General features: G+C 46.9%; 1 protein-coding gene across 1 annotated transcript in view; it reads left to right on the plus strand.

The window, feature by feature from the left end:
* The first annotated feature begins 4,577 nt into the window (after positions 1 to 4,577).
* The window catches only part of LOC118779882 (pleckstrin homology domain-containing family G member 5-like), a 67,456-nt gene continuing 53,876 nt past the window's right edge, over positions 4,578 to 18,157 (plus strand). Inside the window, exon 1 of the mRNA XM_036532200.1 lies at positions 4,578 to 5,288. Within this exon, the coding sequence (XP_036388093.1) occupies positions 5,201 to 5,288 (88 nt within the window). The 5' untranslated portion in view covers positions 4,578 to 5,200. The remainder of the gene's footprint in view (positions 5,289 to 18,157) is intronic.

Genomic DNA, 18,157 nt, shown 5'->3' on the forward strand with positions numbered 1-18,157 from the left:
GCGTGTCAAAGCTAACTCCCGAAAGAGGGGGAAAAAATGCAGTTCATTTCCAACTTCCACAACCCACTTGACACTTGTGATTCTCCACTGAGCTTTGATTTACTCCTCTGTTAACATTACCGCCGGGAGGCAGCAGGCCGGGTCCCAGACGCATTAGGAGAGTTTTATTTCAGGAAAATGTAGGTTTGGAAAAAAAAAAAGCACTTCTGTTACTGAATGTAGGAAGTGTGGGCAAACATTTTTCTTAAATTATTTGATTTTTTTTTTTTTGTCTTGCCTTTGTGTTTTACAGATTTTAATTTAGTTTTTTTATCCCTTCTAAATGGGACAACCAGTGAAACAGCATTTCCAGAACCATGCTGTGTTTGAGTGCGACCTGATTTATGGTTGGTATGGTGGTCCAGTGGGGGGAAGTAAATAGTTCCTGCAACATGTTCCCGTAATCCAATTTCCTGCTCCATCACGTGGACTGGATTGAATTCATATTTTGGCCAATATCGTATCAAAGGGATAGTGCGGTATGGGCACACGGCACACATATTTCTTCAATTTCAAGATCCCATGTTGATCTGACCGCTTGCAGTGAGTGGTGCACAAAAACCTGATCGACGTCAGGAGCAAATTAGTTTAATCGCATCTACCTTGATTGGACCATTGATGTCATTACTTTTGAAAACGCTCGCTGCTGGACCTGGCACTGAACAGATACCTTGGACAAGAACATTGAGCTGGAGTCAGCTTTAAGGTACCCTGTGCATGTGTATTGCAGTACTTTGTTTTGTGTGCACGTGTAAACTATGACTAGAAATCAACACATGTGCATGTGCATGTTGCACATACTCGCCAATTAACAGACTGCTGCTAAGCCATGTTGCCAGTCTGGAATTGTGAGTTCAATTATTTTGTTAATAATAAGAGAGAATTCCTCTGTGTTGTCTCAAAACAGTGTGGCTCTACCTGTGGGGTTCAACTATGGATAGGAAAATGTGGACAAGAACATAATTTTGAAATGTATGTTAAAACCAGCTGCGTGGCGCAAAAGCTCAAAGCTAGGTTTGCACCGGAATTTCCCCCAAAAAAAAAACATCTTGTATCCCCAGGAGACTGGAAGGTGAGAGAGGAAGGAAGGGATTCTCTTTGGTGTCTGGGTTATTGATACAGACATCCTCTCCTCTGTCTGCTCCACTCTGAGTCACCCGCTACTCAAGAGCAACCGGCTGTTTATTTGCGAAGCTCTCGGGGTTGCTAAGTTGTTGAAGTGGTCATAAAAATAGACCTTTTCCTCCACCAGCTCTTTGCGTCACTTTGTTTGGTTTCGCGGCCGTTGTAGGGGAGCAGCGGAGTGAGACCCCCGTTGCATCGTTGATCGAGGCCATTCACAGCCGCCCAGACGGCGCATGTGCGACCATCTGGGAAATATGCCTCGATTGGCGGCCCGATCCAGACAGTCCAAATACGGTGGAAAAGCGCGAGTAAACATCGCGCTTCCTTGATGAAATCTCCCCAAAAATGTAGACTAAACCGTAGAGCTGCGTGTCTCACGCGGCGTAGGACGGAGGTGCTGGCTCGGGACACCGATGCCGGTATGGCCAGCACCGACGTGTGCTAGGACACGCAAAGCGCCATAGTGATGTGAAAGACCACAGACTACTGTGGTCAGACTTGGCCTGGTACCGTTCCAACACAGACCTTGTGGCCAGGGTGGGAGGGTGTGGTCCAACGAGGGGGCGGGGATTTGGGATTTGTCATCCTGTGTAAGAGTGATCTACCAGGGTCCTTCCTTGATCCGCCTTTGGCAGGTAGGGGCTTTGGAGAGCTATTCCAGTGCAGGCTCCCACACCCTCCACTGGAAATGCTCATGCTCGTCATGGTCTTTTGGGCTGTTTAATGAAAGAAGTCACAGCCTGGAGGCTCAGTGACATCTTCAAAACTTCATTGCTTCAAATCGTATTACAGTTTGACTCAAATGGAATTAACTGCTTCAATTTCCATGCCACTAAAGCGAAAAGCAACAGATGGGCCTGTCCTAATAGTATTTGACTTTACACTAATTTAGGTTGTATCCTCATTCTAGAAGAGTGAAATCACAAGTGTCTGTCCTGACTAATCATTCGTCTCTGTTGCTTGCTTTGTATTGAGTGATAATTCAGTTTGTGTGTTCAAGTCCTCTCTGATATTGAATTTTCAAATGCAGTTTCCAAGAGACCTCAAATAACTTTTCACAGTATTGACATTTCTAATGTGGGGAGAAAAAACACCTTTAAAAAGGAAACGAGAGCTAGCTGGGTGTACTCACTTTAGTGGCAGAGAAATGGCGGATGAATGCCGCACGGGGAGTGTCCTAGCTGGTATGAGCAGCGTCACGTGGCGCTAACCAAACAGGGGCACGTGGCTGTCCGGTACCGCTGCTCCGGTGGGAGGCGTGCGCCGAACGCTCTGCTCTCCCAGGCCGGCCGGCCGGCTGAGCGCAGCCCCGGAGATCGCTGTTATTGCTGCTGATAGTTTTATGATGGAGCGTTTGAAGTTGGGGGCAGGGTTGGGGGAAAGGGGGGGAGGGGGAGCAGTAGAAGGGGAGAGGGCGCTGTGTTTTTTGAAGAGCGGACGGCTAATGTTCCACACATGGTGCTCTTGGCAGGGTGGGAGTGGGACTTGGCGGCAATTGAAAGACCTCCACAGTGTCTGGGAGCAATGTGGAGGCCAGGTGCCTTAGAGAGAGAGGGAGAGGGAGAGGGAGAGGGAGAGAATGAAAGGCAACGCCTCACAGCTCCTCCATGTGCCGGACAGTGGCTGCATTCATGGATTCATTTTGTGAGATCCAGAAGATGTTAAAAGGAGGATCGCTGAACATTTGCAAGACAACAACGCAACTCTGTGTGTGTCTGTGTGTGTTTGTGAGCATGTGTGAGGGGGGGGCTCTGTCTGTATGCATATGAGGCCTGTGTTAGAAATACTATAAGCTGTCAAAGCCAGAAGAGCAGAGCTGAGTGTACTCAAACTGCTGTACGCTGCTGTATACATGAGGAGCATAGCGTGTATCTTGCCTCTTGTGATTGACCTTAGAAGTACACTCTGAGGAACAGAGCACCAGGGGAAGGACACACACACACTACCCAGGTATCAGGTTTCAAGACTCAGTTATGAAACTGAGTCATGGGGACAAGCATCACACATACAGGACACTCATACCAGCAGTGGGGAAGATAGTCCAAACCCTTACTGGTTACTTGACTTTGCGTACTGTTAAAATTGTTCTATTGCTTGTGTAAGTAAGTGTGTTTGTGTGTACATGTGTTTGCGTGCGTGTGTGTGTGTTTGCGTGCGTGTGTGTGTGTGTGTGTCTGTGCGTGTGCATGCACAGGGGCTAAGTCAAATATAAATCGCCTGGAACGGCAGGAGCCAAACACAGAGCTAAATCCTCTCCTTGTTCCTTCAGCTGTTTCCAGGGCAACATGTGGAAGTGTGTCCTGCTGTCGCGCAGCACTCCCAGGCAGGAAGAGTCTTCCCTCCCGCTTAATTAGAAGCACATAGAGAGGGCGCAGGGGCCGCCGAGCGTCTGCGCATTACATCACTGCAGTCAGACTTCAGACGAGCCCAACTGTACGCCCGGAACTCCACATGTTTAAGCAGCTGGCTGGCCGTGTTGTGACTGTGAGGGATTACAGAATCTGTACATTGACTTGTCCCCTGTGGCCGTCTTTTCTTCCTGCTCCACGCCACCCTCCTCTTCCTCCCCTGCTTTCCGCAGCCTTGCGTTTTATATGGTCAGGTTCTGATTCCAGGCCACTCCCCCCTCCCCAACATGACTCGGGGAGCTGATCTCATCCTCATCTCGCCACTTGCATATTATTCATTCCTGGCGTTCTTAAATTAAACATGAAATATATATCTTATAAATTTAATCACACAGGAAATATCACAGAGCTCATAGGGTCTAGTCTGTTGTCTTGCCAAAAGATTTTCACAGGCAGTGAAGAGGAACTTGCTATTATTAGTAATGTTTGAGTGTGAATGTTTAAGTCCACATTTTGTTGGCATAATTATATATAAATATATTTCATAAATTAAATATATGTATGTATGCCTACAGATATGGAAATATTATTGTATATTGTAAAATATTGTTTTTATAATTTAATAATATATTATGACATCAAAACTGCTTTACTGTCCTATTGCCATTTGTGCATCGAGAAACAATAGTGTTTTTATAGAAGAAATTTTCCAAATACTTTGTGTGGTTTGGTGTTAAAACTAGATGCTGGCAAACACTTTCTGACACCATGTTCACGCATTTACAATGGGTTGCTAGCTCGAGCACGGGCTGTAGAGTGCCCCTCGCGGCGTAACGGCGAACATTTGAAACGTGACAAGGCTGGGGGGAAAGCCGATTTGAAAAAGGGCTGACGGCGAATGAATGGAAAACGCTACTGCCGTGCTGGATGGCTGAAAAAAGTGAGGGATTTTTGGGAAGGGGGGGTGTAGTCTGTGCCGTGGGGAGCAGTTCAGCAATCCTCATTTCGACTGGAGGAATCGCGAGCAGAGTGGAGCGACTGAAAGGAAAACAAAATAATTGATTTTGCGCGTGTGAAGAAGACAGGATATCCTACTGAAAGTCAAGGGAAGCGCGTAGACCTTATGTGTCGTGCATCAACAGGTCAGTGAGCAAGTGGGGAGCCTGCACTCGGATTTACCCGAGCATTTACGTTTACAGCTCGGTGTTTACCTCGCAGGCAATTTTCAGGTGAACGAGGACGAGACTGTTAAGTGATCGTAGTCGAGGTGGTTACGATTAAAGTTAACCTAAGAATATGGTTTGGAAAGGGGAACAAAGAATTCCGGTAACAAGCTCGAGTTTTGTCTAATAAAATTCAATGCTTGGAAAATGACGAACCTCCGAATAACAAAAGAATTGTACCCTGTTTTGACAACTGCTTGCAGACGAATGAGGTGCGAGCAGTGAGCAGAAACAAACGAAAAACACACACAAACTGAAAACTGAAATTTTTGGATGCGGGGCTACATAATATCGACAAAACCCGGTTCACTTGCATAGACACCGCTTTGGAGACTGAAAAGCACCGAGTCAAGTGTCAGTGGCTTATGCTGGTTGCTGCCGACCCTGATGTGCTCGCCACCGGCTATTTCATGTCTTCTGGAGTCCGCGACCAGGCGAAGGACCAAAGAGCCACTTAATGCGTAGATGGTTCCGAACAAGTGGACTATGAACTCAGTTCTGCACAGATATGGGTCACCGCCGAGGAGCTGGCTCGGACTCCGCTTGCGCCTCAGTGAGTGCTCACACACGTTTATATGTTCTGTATTATGAATGTTGCAAACTGGAACCTGTAGTGTTTCGTAAACACACTAGTCTAATGATTCTAGGGCATGCAGTGAGAATAAAGCGGGGCACACGGAAATGTAGACTACAAGACTTAGAATTAACTGAGTTTTGTGTAGCAATTAAGGTTTCTGGACTGTGGTAACGTGTTTCACTATATAATCCGTAAACAGTAGACTATGACTTGGTACAGCGGGGGCGGAATGGTGGTGTATGGATAGTCTACTTAAAGCGTATTTGTTAAAAATAAGTAAATAAATAAATAAATAAAAGTTTGATGGCCATTGCTTGTATACGTTGGTCATTACTGAAGAATGAGTGGGAGAGAGAGAGAGAAAGAGAGAGAACGCTAATGTTCAGTCGCCCTTTTCGTCAAGACTGGAGAGAGCATCGACGTCGGATAACACAGAGCGTTGCGTTATGCAGTTGAGTAGAACGGCAAATAAAGTCCGAGCCCCAAAGCGGGGGAGACCGCCGTAGCAGTTTCCGTCATTGCTGCGCCTGTGGTTAGCGCCATTGGGTTTGCACCCAAACTCCTAATTAGCCCCAGTTAATCTAGTGACCTGCTTGAGCTACCCGGTAATTAAACGATTATATGCCCTGACTTGCAAATCTCCACACGCTCGTTGGAATGGTGCCTGCTCGTTTTACGTTCCTAAGCATAGGATTGTACCACTTGGTGCACACCACCTTTTTTTGCTAATTATCAAACGTTCGCTTTGACTTCTGAAGGAATCACGTGAACGTGAAAGAGTTAACTGATGTTAATTAATTGTTTTGATTTCACAAACAGTCGGTATATTTTTATCTGAGTTGTAGCCTGCATCAAACTCGTGAGGAACCATTTTTGTGTTTTTTTTTTTTTTTTGTTTCCCTGCCCTCCAGGTATAATACTGTTATTTGTTTTGTTTTTGTAAGACATTGAACGTTACTCGGCTGTTAAGGTGCGGCGCAGCAGGTTACTAAATGTTATGTCACTGGAGCAGAGGTGAGAGGGCAGTGGAACGGAAAGTGCCCCGGGTGATTTTGCGTCAGTGAGCTAGCAGAGGTGAGAAGGGCAAGGCCTTCAGGAGGGAGATCATTGCGCAGCCTTTCTGAGATGCACTGGTGTGAGGTGAAGTCTGCACCTCACCTCTCATCATCACCGCTTGAAAATTTGTCGCAACGTAGCTTTGAAGGGCAAGGCTTGTCATCCGTTTTGCCCCACAAAAGTGTTGCCAGTTTAATTCTCAGGTGTGGCACTGCTGCTGGACCCTTGAGCATGGACCTTAACTGCACATGAGCTCAGTAAATATCCGGCTGCATAAGTACATATACAGTCCACCCAATGTTCCACACAATAAGGTGCTCTGGAGAAGAATGTCTGCTAAGCACATAATGTGATGTGTGTGATTGTTACCTTACCTCCCACCTGGCCTTTGGAGCAGGTGCAGGAACTGTTCTGAGGCTGCCTTCAGAATCTGGTGTAGAGGAGCTCTAATCCTGATGCAGACTGTATTATATAGGGCCCGTCACCCTCCTTTCCACCTGACTGCCCTTGTCAGGCTCCAAAATCGGGGCCAAGAAAACCTTGACTGTCTGCCCCTCTCCATTCTGAGTGCAATTAGGTGCTTTCTCCTTACTGGCAATCTGAAATGACAGCGTAGCTCGGGGGCCCCCCTCTGCGGTGTTATTGCGGAGCGCGGATTTGTTCCCTGCGCAGAAGAGATAAGAGAGAACTCGCTGCGCCGCGGAGGTGTGGACTCCAGCCAGTCAGCTGCTGAACAACCTCTGGCAGAAAGGGCTGATTGACTGCACGGCGGTGTCTTCCAAATGCGCTGCCCCTGCCTGCCTCCCGTCAGCCGAACGGGAGCCCGAGGGCGCGAGGGGAAGGGCTACCTGATAAAATCCGCCGACGCCAAGCCAAAGTGTCAGCATGAATCAGCCAAACAAGTCAAGTGATGATGTTGCACAATATCAGAACCAAAGCCAAACACTTTAAGCCCTCTTACTTACAATTGCTGAGGAAATTCGCAAAGCTGCAGCGCTGTGCTGGAGTCAACTGAGGTTTTCATTTTAAAAAAAAAAAAAAGTCAAACTGACAAATTTGTCAAATGAATTGTTGGATCTGAAAAAATCTAAATGGAGTTTTACAAATGTCAGTTTCGCACTTCAAGGGCAGGATACAGATGTTAATGGTGGGGTAAAAAATAGAATTGAACACATTTTTTAAAGCCAAGAAAATGCCAGATTTGGCTGTTGGCTTTTCAATTTCTTGCGTAAATGCAAGTTCTGGCCAATTTAGCCAGTCCTGGGTAAAAAATACCAAATCTAGTCTTTCTGAGCAAGAGCCCTGAGGGGGATTTCAGGCAAGCCTCTGGGTCCACAGTGAAGAGCATTTAGTTTGGACCGTCAGCATGTGTCAGTACAATCCAGAGAATGATGGCAGGATACCAGACGCACAGCAGGAACCCTATTCTAATTGAATTAGTTCAACAGGTGTTGAATGTAACATTACAAAAATAATCCATTATGGCCAGGATTTAAAAAGAGGGAACCATCATACCTTTTAAATGTTGTCTCCTCTACTGACCTGAACAGAAACAAGATTCCTCTCCTGTTCTCTTCTATGAAAATTGCTGTGGCATCCTTGTAAATTTAGCAATCTAGTATGCCTTTGATATTAATTGCTTTGTTGTGGCTGTTGAACAACGCAGTGGTTAAAATGTATTTGAGTGCAGGTTGTCCCAAATGGTGATTGTAGAGTATAAAATGGCAACCTGTGTCAGCAGCTTGTCTTCTGTAGTCAGCTATTCACCAGGATTTAACTTGTCCTTTTTCTGGTCTTTTAGGGACAGTGGCAGAATCCCAGAGTAATGTGCATGTGTGGTGATGAGCTTGTGTGTCTGACCAAAAGTCTGAACAGAGATATTTGCGATAACGGTGTGCCGGCACTTTGCAGTTTCTGACATCACTTGGAGGCCGCTATGTGGTAATCAGTCCTTATATGTGAGAATTCTTTTGTATTGTCATGTGACCTGATGGTTAATGACTGGTTCGAACTGTTGTCTGCATTGTTCTTGAGCAAGACAGCATGCTAACAGCATGCGGGCGTTCCATTTTCTCATCTTGAGGAGCTGCAGCCTGTCAGGTTTTCCAACCTAAACTGTCCTGTCAGGCTGCAGCCTGCAGACAGGCTGGTTCAATTGATTTTAGGTTGAGAAAGCAGGTGGTTAACTGCTCAGGCAGAATGCAACTGTGCCTTAGTAGACCACCAGCTACAGACTGGCAACACTGGTAGACCCTTCCTGGATTCTGCTGGGGCACTGTATAAAAAAAATCAGTTGAATTTTAAACTTTGCATCAAGTACGTCCATCGCCATGTTTTACGTTCAGTTCCATTTTCAATGCACAGACAAGAAGTACACTGCTCCCTGTAAAAAATCAGTATAGGTTCACTGGGTACCCCTTGGCTTAAGTATTGTGTAAGGTGGAACTAGACACCGCTAGACGCAACACCCCAGGTGACCACGCTGCAGGGAGAAGGAGGCATCTAATCTAATAATCCCAACCCAAACTGGGCCGGTGGATGTATGAAGGCCTCTTAATATACCGCATGGAATTTGGGCCACCGTTCCTGCGCGGGACCGGGGACATGGGGTCTTAAGTCTCTGTTGAACACATTGCTTTAATCTGGGACCAGATGTCTGGTCTGTCTGTCTGCGGGATCCGGCTGTGCGCTCGCTCTGGTCTCCGCATCCTTGTGGGGGTCATCCCTCCATTGTTCCTCTCTCTCTTTTTTTCCAACTTTGATTTCATTCTTTTTTCTTGTTATTTTTTCCTCTCTGTCATTTCCTGTGCCAGACTTATGGTTGCGTAACCTCTCGCTCCCCTCTTTCCTGGTTTAAAAAAGCCAGGAGCTTTCAAGTCTGACCGCACAGGGTCATTCTGTTTCCACGGAAGCGTCTCCGGTTGAGCATCCAGACTACCTTGAACTGCTCCGTCATTGTGGTCCTTGAGTACGGTGCAGTCCTCCTGACACTGTTGGAAACGGTGTCATTGGGCTGTCCTTTGTTCGGTAGCACCTTTATGGCTTCCGTCCCTCTCTTTTCCTGTTATTTCAAAATAACTCTGGCCCCAGAGTTTACATCCCCGCCCCCGTGTTTCCCCCAAATCTGTAAACACTATATGGCCACAAGATAAGGTAAGTGGTCAGTGTAGGTATCTCAGCTGTCTCTTTAAGCATAGATTTTAATCGTGACCCATGCCAGCAGCTGGAGAATTTCAGTGGATGTTGGAGGCACAATACATTTAAATTACTGGGAAAAGGAGTGCCACTTGGAAAACATGCTTTCAGTCCCTAGCAGTGTTTTTGGTTTTGCACATTGTGTCTCTCAATATCTATCCTTAACGTGATAATAGGAATGCCAGTAGTAATTATATTCAAATGAAAAGAAAATACTTAATAGGCATAACTATTCACACATTTTAAATTACATGGCTTGATTGTAAAAATGAGTTCAGGATTGTGACGCCAGGAGAAAACTGTGAATAATGGGAGAAATGGAGGACCGCATGTGTTCCAGCTGGGTTTGAAATGCTGTCGGGGTGGACATACCAAGTACTTATAAGTCAATCTTTTAAGGACCATGCTCTTTATATTTAACTAAATAGTTTCCTCAGGCCTTGTTCTTAAAGACGTGATGACTTGGTCCAGGGGTTTTGCAATGTGAAATACAGTACAATAATAACTGTAAGGTGAGTTGCTGGTAATGCTCAGAAAGGCACTTGTCCTCAGACTTCAGGGATTTTAGTTCGCATTCCAGATGGAGCTCTGCTCTTGCGTGCCTTGAGCTCAGAATTACTCCGCGGGACCCAGTTATATAAATGAGCCATATATAAAGGCTGAATTATGCATGCCGCTCTGGGAGAGAGACGTCTAATGTTGATCTGAATAATTCAGCGTAATGCACAGATACGGAGGAGATTGCTCCGCGACGGCCGTTAATTTGGCAGCAGACCGTCACCGGGCTTCGTCTCCGGCTCCCGCTTGTGCCGGGAAGCGCGGGGAATGCCGCGCCCTCTCGAGCCGAAGCCACGGCGCTCCCTTCAAAAGAGCCCCGGCTGGATAATTAATAGGGCGGCTAAACTACGAGGTCCTTCTCCGCATCTTCCTGCGGTTTACAGAGTCTGGGAACGTCTGCTCGCCTCAGAGAGAGGCCTGTTTTGCCTCCCTCTAAATGGCTGTTTACGAACATTGCAGCCCTCTCTCTCCCTGACAATGACTGCGTCTTCAAGAAGAGGGGCTCTTTTAATTTGCGTACTGCGTTGAAGGGGGGAATGCCTAAGTTGTGATCATTTTGGGGAGAGCGCTCTACTGTGCAATTTCGCCAATAAGGCTTCAATTAACAGATTCACCAAATTGACACATTAGTGGAGCGGGAGAGAGCAGTGGTAGTTAATTTTCCTCTGACAGAAGAGTGGAAGGTGGACTTCTTTTAAACGCATGACTGACTGTAATTTTCCCTGTGGCGCTGAGCCGTCTCTTTTAAGTACAGCGACGCCAGGCTGATGATGATTTGTCACATGGTGCTTTTTACCATGTGTTTGAGAGGTTACCTTGAGTGTAATTTCTGAGAGTATCAATGCTCAAGTTAGCGCTTTGTAATCTTTAAATGATAATGCCGTTTGGGCATTTGCGGGTTAAAAAATGTCAAATTCTGTAGAAATCCTTCCTGAAAGAAAATCAACCTCTGACTTGCAAAGAGTAGACCTCTGTGCAATTAAAAATAGTGAAAATGATCGCTTATTAAGCTCTAAAAAATCTGAATGTTGACTCGCTTGTTCTTGCACTCAGACACACATAAAGCATTTCATATCCTATTCAAGTATCATTATCAATGGGCTCTATTTAAAGTAAAAAATCTATTCTTTGCAGTTCAGAGGTCATTCCTTTCATTCTTAAATATTAAGTTATATATCAATATTTACTTACAGTTGCATCAGACAGTCAATTATCACTGAAGAGTGTATGCCTGTATATTACCATGCACTCAGTAGTTAATGCTATGCTTGGTCATCTGCATGCTTTAGGGTTAATGGATTATCTGTATATCACTGTCTATGACTATAACTATCTATCACTATGTACAGCTGAGCTCAAAATTATTTATGTGATTGGGGAATGTATAGTTCTTGTTGCTGAGTTTAATTGCAGATTTTGCCCGTGGTGAAGTTTAAAGGTCTTCTTTAAGGGTCTCTTGTCTCCGTCCGTCCACTGCAGTCAGTGTCGCGGAGCTGTGAGGCGCTGCCGTTCGGCCGGCCCGCGGCACCGCCGGCCAACAGCACAATCGCAGCACATGCTCACTGAGCTAGAAAGGGAGCACAAAGGCGGGCGACCCCGGCTTTGTTATGGCCGGAGCTCCGTGGGCAGGAGAGCGGGGCGGGAGGCAGCACCAGCGTGGAAGAGAGGCTCGGTAACAGCGGTCGGGATGCAGGCCTCCGCATCCCAGCAAACCACAGCCTGTTCCCTCCTAAACAGCTTTAAGCAGGCATTAACATTTCAGCAGACAGGACTGAAATGAACAACAACAAAAAAAAAAAAGTTCTGTGTAAAATCTAAAAAAGAAAAAGTCTGGCGCTGAGAGTAAAGGGCAAAGCGTTGCGGTCGGAATGGAGAAAGGCTTTCGTGTAGACATCTCTGGGCCCTCTTTTTAGCGTTGCATTCCTCCTTTTTAGCATTGTGTTGCAACACTAGCCCATTATCTATAGGTTGCTGTGTCCAGAGATGCTGTTGCAGTAGTAGATTTAAATGCACGTTAATGCTTTGGGCAAATATTTACTAAATGTCGGACCAAAACAAATATTTCATTCAGTTAAATGGGTCCAAATTGACTTCAGTCTCAATAAGGCAACTTTTACATCAGATCTACTTATTTTGTCCTTTTTTCAATTTTCTTGACATAATCACACACTTTTCTTAAGGTCAAGAACAAATTTACATATCTCATGTTTCTTTTCATTTGGGTAAGAATGGGCATCTGAGGAGTCAGATATTCTGTGGCAGCAAAGCTCCCTTTGTTCAATGAGTGATTTGAAAAGTTCATGCACTTCAAAGTATTATGTTTTTTGTTTTTTTTTTTTAAAGGAGAGTTTGATAGGAGTTTGAATTTTGAAAAAAGGCTTCTAATTATAGTTTCTGTGTAGTATTAACCCAAGTTTAAGCTTTGGTTGACATCTAGGGGTATACAAAAACGATTCATGTACTGTTGTGTCACGTTAAAGAGTTTCCATTGATTTATCCTTAACACCGGTGTCAAGTTGTAGCCAAGGAGATGATAACTTCAAAAACAAAGATAATGCAAGCTGCAGTATTTCCTTCCATGACATAGCCAACAATAAAACCAAAATAAAGTTTGTGCAGCGGTCACACAGCTATTCCGAGTTTGTAATCTTGTGCTTCATGCTTGGCCCTCGTTTTTTTAAACATTGTGTAAAATTAGTCTGAGTCAGTTTTTAAAAAATGAACTGGGCTATCAGAGTTCTGCAGCCAGTTGTCCTGCTGGGTTATTTTAGGCCATATGACAGATTCAAGTCATTGTCGATGGCCATATGTTGACAAATTAAAAATACCCAAACAAATGTTATGATACCCCTTGGCAAGAGGGGTCTCAGCTGCCCGTGGGAGCAGATGGATCACAAGTTAAGAGCAATCTGTGTGATTGGCTCCCTCTGTCTAAATATAAACCCCCTTCTCGGACGCCAGAGCCAGTGAGCGTGTTTCCAGGCCTCAAGCCACACTCCTATCTCCGTGCTTACGCACGCACACACACACTCACACTGGCACACGCACATACTCTCCCACAAATCCACTCTCGTGCACACAAATACCGCACACGCACACACACACACCGGCAAATGCGTGTGCACATGTGCACCGGTCACGCTTGTACTCTCCTGCGGAAGCATGAAAGCGGAGCGGATGTGCCGCACGAACACTCAGCCACAGGGGCCCAGGTATGGCCAGACCGCGAGCACGCGAGCGCTGAGATCTGAGCTCCTCTCCTGCTCCATCTCCTCCTTATTTTTTTTTTCCTCAGCAGTGAATCGGGAGGAAATTGGCCTCTTTGTCGCAGGGCTGCGTTCTCAGGCTTCACGACCAGCCTCTTCATTAAAAGCGAACCCCGCGCTGCAAGCTGTCTCGGATCACTACCATATGGCCGCAGATCCTGCTCCACAGCGGCAAAGCGGCTCCCATCCTACACTCTAATTTGCACTCCCAAAATTAGAAGAGTGGGTGGCAAAGAGGCCCTGGTGGCTCCCTTGTCTCTCATGAGTGATTTTAACCCCTTCTGGGTTTTCACAGCGAAGCAGAAACATTTGGGCCGGCCCCTCTTCAAGTCCCCCTCTCAGACCAGTGTTTTCCCCTGCTTGAGATAAGACATGCGTCGATCTCCATGTTTTTGTCCCACAAGAATAGCTGAACCAGGCCATTGGAGACAGTGGGCCACAGCGCATTCATAAAAATGAATAAATCCTCCCCATACATAAAGAGTGGACTCTAATGCATGCAGAAAAATGTCAGGCTTTTACAGTTTGTGGCGTGCCTTCCAAAACATAAAGAAAGTTCATAGCCTCCGTAGGAGGTGGTTTAAAAGGGAGCTTTGTGTCGCCCAATTCCAAAGTCATTGGCCCAGGCCTCCCGTCCCAGCATGCACCTCACCTCTGCATGAATACAGCACTTGTCTGATGGAGTAGGTCAGATCCCCCGCCACAGTCCAGCCCACTTCTGCCCAGGGATCTCACTGCAGCTATGATACTGAGGAGCTCACTTCAGAGGGAACTCTGAAAGTTTTAAAAGTTGTTGCTCTAACGCTTAAAGCAGAGGTGCGCGTAAGGACCCTCCGGCTGAAAGCCGTATTGTTGATAGGGATGAGGTATGTCCGCCTCAGAGAGAGGAGTCAGAGGCTCAAGAAGAGGAAGAAACGGCAGTAGCCTGGGTCTGTTCGGCGCAAACAGTTTGGAGTCTGTTTTTCTGTGTCAGGGAGTTTGCGAGTAGGCGGTCGAGCAGTAAAGCCAGTGAAGGATTTTGTCCAGTCTCTGATTGTATTGTGTCTGGCCGCATTGCGTACCAGTCTGCTGGACGGGGGACTAATCTGCCGGAGAGACCAGAAGTAGACAGCAGAACATCTACAGAGCTGTCCGTAAGAGGATTTCAAAGCCAGGTGTTGGTTTGAGAAAAGAAAGGCAGGGTTATATCTGGGGGGGGGAGTGTTTGATTTTGAGCAAGGGCTGTCATTTTTATGTGGGTACTGTGAGGTTTTTAGAGGTGAGCGTCAGATGACTGTGAAGTGGAAGGGATGTTTTGTGGGTACCTGTGAGTGAGTATAGTTGGCAGAGTTTGCGTGGTATTGGGGTGGTAGAGCCGATGTGGAGATGTGCGTTGCGTATGTTGTGCAGTGGGTAGAAGGCAGTTGGATGGGCCTGGGCATAGCTGCAAGTAAGGACTGTGTTTGGAGGTGATCGAGGGGCGTCGGACGGAAAAAGCGAGTAGTTTCGATAGCGTTTGACCACACCGGCAAAGGATGTTCCTGTACTGGAAGAAGCGAGGGGCCTATGAGCTGGAGACCCTCCCATCCTCGCTTACTGAGGTGGGAGCCGAGAGGTACTCCTGGTCTTCCTCACTGGATGTCATCCACGACCTTGGCGGTAAGACCTGTACGTATTGGGGAATGGGGCCCTGTTGGGGGTGGGGGGAGAGAATAGGAGGGTGGCCTCTACAAAGCAGGCAGTGGGGTAAAAGGCTCGCCCTGTGATGGATTCACCATTGTTGGATCTGAAGAAGGCAGCCCTCAGAGAAGGTCCAGACACATGAAACCCTAAAAGGTGAAGGTCGCGACAGGCTGAAAGGGTCAGAGCTGTTCATTCGTAGCATGGGAAGGCTTGCTCAATTGCCTCCAGCCTCTGAAAAGAATAAATCAGCTTCGCTTCCAAACACCAATGTTCCAGGTTGCCTGGAACACACTCTCTTCAAGACCGCTGCTCCCTTTATAAATAGTTTCAATTTCAAACACTAATTTGCTTTTTTCCAGAGGAGTTGGGATTTATTTCGTGCTCAGAATGTTCGTCAATAGTCATTTTTTCATCATTAAAAAAATAATTCACGCATCACTGCTGCCGTATTGCACAGGCTAATTTGTGATGGATAGTGAGTCCAGTGACGCAGTTCGGCCTGGTCAAACCAGCAACTCTCCATCTTCCAACAGAAATACAATTAAGGCATTTCTTTGTAACAAGCTGGTGTTTACTGTATGTACTCTGATCTCTGCTCTCTAGAATGGAAACATTTTAGTACCTTACCCCTTTAATGAAAAGCCCTCAGCACGAAACACGATACAGCACAGCTATTGTGGGGAGAGATTAGCATGGTTAAGGCTTAGGGTAACAGCTGCAGAAATTAAATATTTGTCGCCGAAGGAATGCGTCATTTAGCTCAATCGCTGCGCTGTTTCTCGTCAGCGTGTTTGAAGTGGAGCAAGGGCGTGCGTTCTTAGCGGTGCGCCCTTCATGCTGTTAGGGGAAGGAATAGATAAAGCTCTGAGATCTGGAGGCAGGAATGTGTTTGTTCTAGTCTCCCTTCGTTGCCTGATGTGGCGGAGATCGGACATCTTGCTGCGCAGCCCCAACCTCTGTAGTTTTGGCAACACCGGCGCATGGACCGCAGTTGTTCTTTGATCCCTCCATTTGCAGTGCAATTAGTCCAAGTAATTAAGGCACCGCTACTGAAAATATTTTTCCCCCCGCAGGGGCAGCCAGGAATCATGTCACCCAGGAATAGCAGGGCATGTGTCCATGTTTCTCTCAGCTACAGAGTTCTAAAATTGCACTAGCTCTGTGTTTTACCCCTTTAGCATTGACCGAACCAGAGGGAACGGTAACCCCATTGTACTGTTTCATTGCATACCTTTAAAGTACTCTTGGGTCTTTTCCATAGAAATAATATCAAAAGGTCACCATGCTGTTATTATTTTTCAATTACATGTTCGTCAGAGCTTAATTCAGTTTAACGTTCCCTGGAATGGTTTGATCGGTATCGGGAAATGAAACCCAGGGTTAGTGTTCCAGGCCCTCCCCACGTAAGTCTATATGATTTGTAAGAGCTTTGGAAGCCAACCAAACATTGGTTTTGGTGAGGTGGGTTGTGTTTTTTTAAGGGAGAGGAATCTGACCTGCCCATCACGGAGGGTGCCAAGTACCGGGCCTTTACGAGGCCGTTCCAAAACAATCGGCTGGCTGTTTTTTGAGCAGAGGAAGCGTGCTGCACGTCATCCGTTTGTTGGCTTCTCTTTCCATTCAGGCTTGTGCGGTTTCACTGCAGCCTTATGTATGGAGTGTGTGTGTGTGTGTGTGTGTGTGTGTGTGTGTGTGTGTGTGTGTGTGTGTGTGTGTGTGTGTGTGTGTGTGTGTGTATGTGTGTGTGTGTGTGTGTGTGTATGTGTGTGATGGCCCTCACAGCCAGTGAGCCGTGCACAGATAACCTCCACAGATGTAGGACTTCTGCTTTGCATGCTGTATCAAGCTGGATTTCTTTGAGCCGGAACACACAGCTGACTGGCACAGAGATTCATCACCTAAGCAAGGCTGTCAAGAAAGTCAGCCTCACTTACAGGAATCTCTGTGCCTGTTCTAGACTAGCTGTGATCAGAAATGTCTGTCCTTGGCAAAATGTCAGAATGACCACCCCATTGGCTGGTGTGATGGGCAGTGTCATTACCAGAATTCTGTATTTCTCTGGGTTGCACAGTCGCCTTTCAACGTCCAACTCGTTTAAGCCGGCAACAGCAGGTCAAGTGGCTTCCTATCAAAATAAGGATTTAACAAAATAAACCAATTTGAGAGCAGGCAGAATAGAAATGGGTGGACTCATCTGAGATTGATGCCATTCAATCAATGAGCTCAGACATAAAGTTTTACCCTTTGTATATAGCTGGGTAACACCTGCGAAGCACAGTGGAAGTGAAAGTCCCTGTTCCATGTGTTAGGGGCTTGAATCCACAGATCCTGGGTCAGCAGTCCAGTGCTCTAACCACTGCTCCACACTGCTGGTCCAGAGAACAGCATTGGCCCACGGGGACTTGATTAATGGAGCAGCTGGGTGTTTACCAGACCTAGGAAGCGTTTCGTTCACCCATTCCCCCATCACCCTAGCGCTCCTCTGGCAAGGCTTCTCTGGCATCTGGCTTTTGTCCTGCAGGAGACAGCAGTTGCATAACCCACTTCCGCACCCCCCCCCCCCAACTCCCCGCCACCCCAGCACTCCACCCGAGTTAAACAAACCCAAAGCGGCGTGGACGGCCTGTGCCACAGTCAAGTGCACCCCAACGGCGAGCAGACGCGGGCATTCTCCGCGTTCCACACGCGAGGCTTGTTTAAACTCACTCTAGATGTGCACTTGGCCGCCGTCCTCTATTTTTTTTGCCTAAACAAGGAGTTTGGTGGCGAGGAGCGGAAGGAAGGAGGGAGGGAGAGGTGCGGGAGGGAGGGGGTCCTGAGCAGGGATGGGAACGGAGGGATGAGGAGGATGGGTGGGGCTGGGAGGGTTGGGTGTCGCTCGGAGGTGAGGGTACAGGGAGCCGCGCCGTGTGGGCTCGATGACAAACGTGCTGACAGAGGCCCGCTGTGTTTGTGAATCCCACATCCAGCGCCATGGCGGCCATTTGTCTGTCGCAGACAATGTTATGGGAGTAGAAGGTTTTGGTGATACCACCCCCGTGCGCACGCGCACGCACACACACACACACACACACACACACACACATAGATCACTCTGGGATTTTAAAT

Source organism: Megalops cyprinoides, chromosome 6, assembly GCF_013368585.1.
Source record: "Megalops cyprinoides isolate fMegCyp1 chromosome 6, fMegCyp1.pri, whole genome shotgun sequence".
Classification (NCBI taxonomy): Eukaryota; Metazoa; Chordata; class Actinopteri; order Elopiformes; family Megalopidae; genus Megalops; species Megalops cyprinoides.